Here is a 6360-nt window from a genome sequence, read left to right as displayed (position 1 = left end):
AAAAGCTATGATCCCTTATTGATGTCACTTGTTAAATCCATTATAATCAGTGTAGATGAAGGGGAGGAGACATGTTAAAGAAGGATTTTTAAGCCTTGAGACATGGATTGTGTATGTGTGCCATTGAGGACAAAATATTTAAGTACCTTTGAACAGGGTATGGTAGTAGGTGCCAGGCACACAGGTTTAGTGTGTCAAGAACTGCAACGCTGCTGGGTTTTTCACGCCCAACAGTTTCCTGTGTGTATCAAGAATGGTCCACCCCCCAAAGGACATCCAGCCAACTTGACACAATTGTGGGAAGCATTGGAGTCAACATGGGCCAGCATCCCCGTGGAACACTTTTGACACCTTGTAGTGGCCATGCCCTGACAAATTGAGGCTGTTCTGAGGGCAAAAGGGGCTCCAAGTCAATATTAGGAAGGTGTTTAAAATGTTTTGTACACTCAGTGTACAGTATACCACTGAAGTTGACAGACCTTGTAAACTAGAGTCATTAATCAAGAGAATGAATCACCACACTGGCCTGTAGAACCTTCTCATTTAGAAGTCATTGATCTTGCTTTTGTTTTTCCTTGGTGCTTGTATATATTGCTGTCTGTAGAATGTTTATTTATCAAATTGTTGACACAAAAATCTTGCTTTTGTATGAACTCAATTACACTGAATGGAATTTACATGTCACAGATTTGACTAATGAAGGTTAATAAAACATGAAATAAAATGTGTTTTAAATGTTTATTTTACAGTAGTGGGGGTTGTGTTCGGTACGTACAAATGTTTTATTTGGTTGATATAAATATAACCCCAGCCAAGTTGTTTAGGTGTAACTGAGTACTGAGTCTAACCAAATATGTTATGTGGAGCAGATGGGAATGGTACCTGATGATGATAAATGGAATTCTGGAGGTGGGATGCTGATACGAATCTCTCATCTTTCAGCAGCAGTGAATTGATCATGTATGTTGAAGGCTTGTTATTACACCTGAGTAAATTTTTCATAAATAATGGTGGTTGTTGTCTGGAAAAAAGGAGGCTTTCAAAAATTCACACACATCCATGCTATTAACAGATTCACCAGCAGATGATACTGTGCACATGTGAATCGTTCTGTTTTTTTTCCCCCTCTATGATGTTGAGAGAACAGGACAATGGGTGCATCTCAATAACCTAAAGTGGCTTCCTCTCCTTATCTCCTTTACTTAATCTTTACTCAACTGAAAACACTAGATAGGTCAAAATAATATGGTGGCTGGCTGCCTACTGGTACATTGCTTTCACCTATCCAGTTCTCCCATGTTAGTTGAGATGAAGGAAAGTAGACCCCATGAGAGGTTGGATGTCTTTGAGTTGTTACTGTTTAGTTCTGCATGCTTGATGTTGCTGGGAAGATGTTGTAAGGCTGTCATTTCTACACTAACAAAGTTGAGTGGTTTCCAGACAGTCTGGGGCAACAGCAGTGCCAGAGTCTTACCACCTCTGCTTTGGTTGTAGGAGACCACATGTCAATCCTTTGAGGGTGGGAGACCACATGTCAAGCCTTTGAGGGTGGGAGAGAGGGAAAGAGGGAGAGAGACCACATGTCAATCCTTTGAGGGTGGGAGAGACCACATGTCAATCCTTTGAGGGTGGGAGACCACATGTCAATCCTTTGAGGGTGGGAGAGAGTGAAGGAGGGAGGTGTAGAGAAGGAAGGAAGGAACACACCGCATCACAGCCCTGGACTGAAATGTCATGTGTTCTGCAGTCTTCCCTGATTCTCTCACTTGCTCTCCAGTGTGTGGGCGCAGGATGAAGGGATGAGGTGCCTTCTATTTTTTGCACCCCCCCCCCCCCATTTTATCCCCCTCTGTCTGAATCATGCCTCTGAGAAAAAGCAGGTTAAGAAAAAGGTTCAATACTTCTATACTAAATGAATGGCCTGTGCTCAAGTTGACCTCATGGATTGTGTGCATAAACGAACAATGACAGGATTATAACTGTTTGAACACTTTTTGGAAAATATATTTTATTTCGAACTCAACAGGTCCATAGAGGCTTAGGCACCTTGAACCAAAAAAATATTAATGAGAAAAAAGGAGCATACATTATTTACAGACATCGACAAATAAAAACATATCTGATAACAAAATGGAACTGCATTCCACTGCATGTACAGCACAAAGATTCCTAGAGTTACATTCACTGCACAGAACTTTACTAAATGTTTTTAGTCCATCTCTACCAGGATGGTAGACATTTGAAATAGCGTATAGAATCTTTAAAAACAGGTACTCTGCATCCACCTGAACACATCCTGTCCCCCTCTCAGATAGATGGTGAACATAACCTAACAAGGTCAGTCAGGGGGGAGAATCATGATAAGCATGGACAACACCGTTGGTCTGAGGTGTGTTCTCAACCCCAGAGAGGTGTTCAACAGCGTTAACCAGTCTCTCCAGGTTGTTGTTGATGGATGACAGCAGGGGCTGCAGCACTCTCTCCATGCTGCTCCTCATACTGACCAGATCCCTCTGTAACATGTCGTAACCTTGGCGATGCACCTGGACCAGTGCTGCCAGGTCCTGAGGAGGTAGCTGGACCTGCATGTGTGGTTGGACCTCAATCAAAGGGATGTGGACCGTAGCTTGGTTCACTTGGGGTATGTTAGTCTGAGGCTGCACATTTGCCTGGGACATATAGGCCTGTGATTGGTTTGCTTGGGGTGTATAGGCCTGTGATAGGTAGGCTTGGGGTATATAGGTCTGTGATTGGTTAGCTTGGGGTGTATAGGCCTGTGATAGGTTGGCTTGGGGTAGAGTAGCCTGCTGTGGCAGTTGCACTACTTGGGGTATGTTTACGTGGAATGGAGCATTACCTTGGGGAAATCCATCAGCCTGGGGTTGAACAGTGACTGGCCGTGTATTGGTTTGGGGTTGTAGGGTGCCCTGAGACTGAGGGATGTGGACGGTTCCAGTCACTTGAGGTGTACTGACCTGGGTACCAGTTTCAAGGTTCAATCTGACTATGTTCACCCGGGGTTGGAGGTTGGTTTGGGGTAAAGAGGGCCTGGGTGAAGTGACAGGCATGGGTGTCTGGGGTGGATGGACTCTGCTGGCCTCAGACGATGTTGCAGCGTCCAGAGTCTGGTTAGTCGAGGGACTGTCCAGCTCCACCCAAAGGTATTGGGAACCAACTTCGTTCTGAAACTCTAGGGAAGAAAAAATATAGAAAAATAAGCCATATTTAGTGTTCCTTACATTGTTTTATCAAATTACATCACGTAGTAGGCACACACACGTTACAAAGATATTTTTAAAAATTGAAACCATAAACGTTACCTTCTAATGCAATGGGTCCTTCTCCATCCACAAACTCACATTTAAAACTTTCTGTTTTGACTGAGAGGAAAGGCTCCTCCTCTTCTGTTGGATGGTGAGGTTTTGCTTCTGTTGGATGAAGTTTTGCTTCTGTTGGATGGTGAAGTTTTGCTTCCGTCTGCCTGGTCACTCGGTTCCTCTTTGCCCTTGGACCCTTCTTCATATAACAGGGTTGTCTGCGCATCAGGTCATTGTATCGCTTTTTGCATTGCATTCCGGTTCTGAGGCATCCAAACGAAGAAGCGCTCACCTTTGCTGCGATATCTTCCCACGCGGCCTGCGCAACACGGGTGTAGCCAGGGCAAGGTCGTCGAGCTTGCACTTCACGCACCAGTATTTGGAGCTCTTCTTCATTGAAACGCTGCTTTCGTTGCCTCTCCATATGAAGCATCTCGATCTCTGGCCTCCCATCTCTCTTATCGTCATCGGAATCCATATTTTCTCAGGGCAAAGCCATAAATGAAGCGCAAACACTAACACTGACACTGACGGAAAGACACAATAGTGTTCTGAATGTTTACATAGCCTAGCCTACTCATCTCAAGGCTGCAACTTATTAACAACACAATTACAAAACAGCAACGGTTAGTACGGTTACGGAAAACCTTAATATGGATAGCGGATCCAGTTGAAGCGTTCCCAAACAATCTGGGCTACCATTTGCAGCCACAAAATCCAATACGCTTGCGCAGTTGATACCCGCCGTGCGCAGTATATTATCCTCCCTTTGTTGGGAAAAATGTGCCCCAAAAAAAACGCCTCTTCAAAACAGTTTAACAATCACCACAATATTGAATTATTAGATTCTTGACATTAGATCTATAGATAAATCGTTATAATGTTAGATTGTCTTGTTGAGTAAGTGATAGGTTATTTTTATGATACTGTGGTTCACATCATATTTACAAAACATTTATTTAGAAACAGATTGATTGATTTCATCATTAAATCATGGTCTGCACATGGCCTTCCAAAACAATAAGCAATTCTCTACAGATTTACAAACGTCACCCTACACACACACACACACACACTTCTCCTTCTGAAAAGTGAAAGCATAGTCTATTGTCTAGTAGGCTAGTTAGTTGTAGGCTTTTATAGGCTACAGTAAAACCAGTCTGAATGTATTTGACCACAGGAAAACGCTACTGTGTGAATACAGCGATACAGGTTTGATTGAATTGAACAATATAGACTACATTTAACCACTCGTATGAAAGCAGTCTAATAAATACATGCAACAATGAATACATCATACAGTCAATAGCATACCATAGTTAATGTTTTTGGGTTGATTTTTTTTTTTTTTACTTGAACTAATTGTTATTGTAGGACATTGTATTGTTTTGACAGAAGTAAACAGTCGTCAACATAGCAAGAATCCAGCAAACTTCACAAAGGATGTGGTCCTGTGGAATCAGTGTATGAGGGTCCATTCAGTCTGTGTTGGAGAGGCACTGTGATGGGACTGACAGTCTGTAGTAGTGACTCCCCAGGACCTGCCAGCCTTTCAACAGCACTAGCAAGTCTCTCCAGGCTGTGGCTGATGGAAGACAACACAGGATGCAGCATTTCCTCCATACTGTTTTTAGTGTCCGTGATCTCCTTGTGTAGCATGGTGTAGCCCGCCTGATGCACCTGGCAGAGGACTGTGAAATCCTGGGAAGCGGGCTGGACGTGGATGAGGGGCTGGAAGTTTATCAGAGGGATGTGAGCTCTGAGGAGCTGTCCCTGACCCAGTCCCTGACCCTGAGATTGGTTCATCTGAGGTGAGCTGACCTGAGGGGCTTGGAATGAAGAGGCCTGGGTTGGATCAGGTTGGGGAACATGTTGTGGTGTTCCAGCCTGGAATGAACCAGCCATCTCTGCTTTGATATTAAGGCCATCTCCTATTTGATGCTCTGGAAGAGAAAAAAACGAACCATGATGTATAATTTAATCCCCCAATCTCATAATATCTCACCCATTTACACTCAAACCAGCATGGTACAAACTCAATCAACATCAATTTAAATAAAGTAGTTTGCTTGCACTCAATATTACTTTATAAATGTGGAAAATGGAGCCAACATATTAAGTAATCAACAAATATCTACACATTGTTTTCCCATTTATAGCCTGCAATTCCTAGTATAGAAAATGATAGGCCTAATTTGCCCAAATGTAATCATTACTGTACTCTACCTGCATGCTCAATTTTAATTGAGGAAGTAGAGTCATTGTCTGTAAGATTACAGACTGGTTTTGGCAATCTGTTTTCAAATATTCTTATTCCTTGTCTCCGTTTAAGATCATTAATTCGCTTCCTGCACTGGTTGGCTGTTTTCCGAAGCCCAACGGTAGTGGAGCTCACTCGCTCTGCTACTTGCTCCCAGGCTGACCGAGCATTGGAAACTCTGAACGTTTTTGTCGGTGTACCATAAATAGAAAATCGCCGTGCATGGACTTCACGCAATAATATTCTTGTTTGCTCCCGCGTAAAACGACTTCGAGTCGCCGCCGTCAACATTTTAGAGCCTGCACACGGTTTCATAACATAAACACAGACACAGAAATTCCGATTGCGCTTGTAGTAGGTGAGGGGCGTTTTTGCGTTGCGAAAGAGATAAATAGTAATGGCGTATTTTTGTAGGCACTAACTTCGCCATGGACAAAGCCTATGGAAAAAATGATTGTTGTTTTTATAGGAAAAAATGAATGTTTTTTTTATAGGATTTTGGGAAATCACCAAATAATAAGGTCTGTGTAAACCTAGGTTTAGGAGATCTTATACGTTTTGTTCTATGAGATAATCTTCATTTATTAATCTTTATTTAAAAAAACACATAATGAATTCATAATTCACCAAGGTCATGTTAACTGACTGCTAAGATCTCCTAAACCTGTGTTAACCTCAGACCTTTTTTTCGGCGTTTATTCCAAAACACTATTCATTCCTTCTCCCCATAGGGATGGCTGAATGAGCCAGAGGTAACTCAGTTCTGGGTTTTAAGACTACGAG

At 42.6% G+C, this 6360-nt stretch overlaps 1 protein-coding gene across 1 annotated transcript; it reads right to left on the bottom strand.

The window, feature by feature from the left end:
- Positions 1 to 1986: 1986 nt before the first annotated feature.
- Positions 1987 to 4045, bottom strand: LOC311104295 (uncharacterized protein). Its single transcript, XM_084146099.1, has 2 exons — positions 3321 to 4045; positions 1987 to 3190 (listed from the first exon to the last, which is right to left on the bottom strand). The coding sequence occupies exons 1-2, from the start codon at positions 3793 to 3795 to the stop codon at positions 2343 to 2345; spliced, it is 1323 nt and encodes a 440-aa protein (XP_084002225.1). The 5' UTR covers positions 3796 to 4045; the 3' UTR covers positions 1987 to 2342.
- Positions 4046 to 6360: the final 2315 nt, after the last annotated feature.

The sequence above is a fragment of the Coregonus lavaretus genome (assembly GCF_964263955.1).
Source record: "Coregonus lavaretus genome assembly, chromosome: 28".
In the NCBI taxonomy this organism is placed as follows: domain Eukaryota; kingdom Metazoa; phylum Chordata; class Actinopteri; order Salmoniformes; family Salmonidae; genus Coregonus; species Coregonus lavaretus.
The sequence above is the reverse complement of the archived record's forward strand: the minus strand, read 5'-3'. Positions and strand labels throughout refer to the sequence as shown.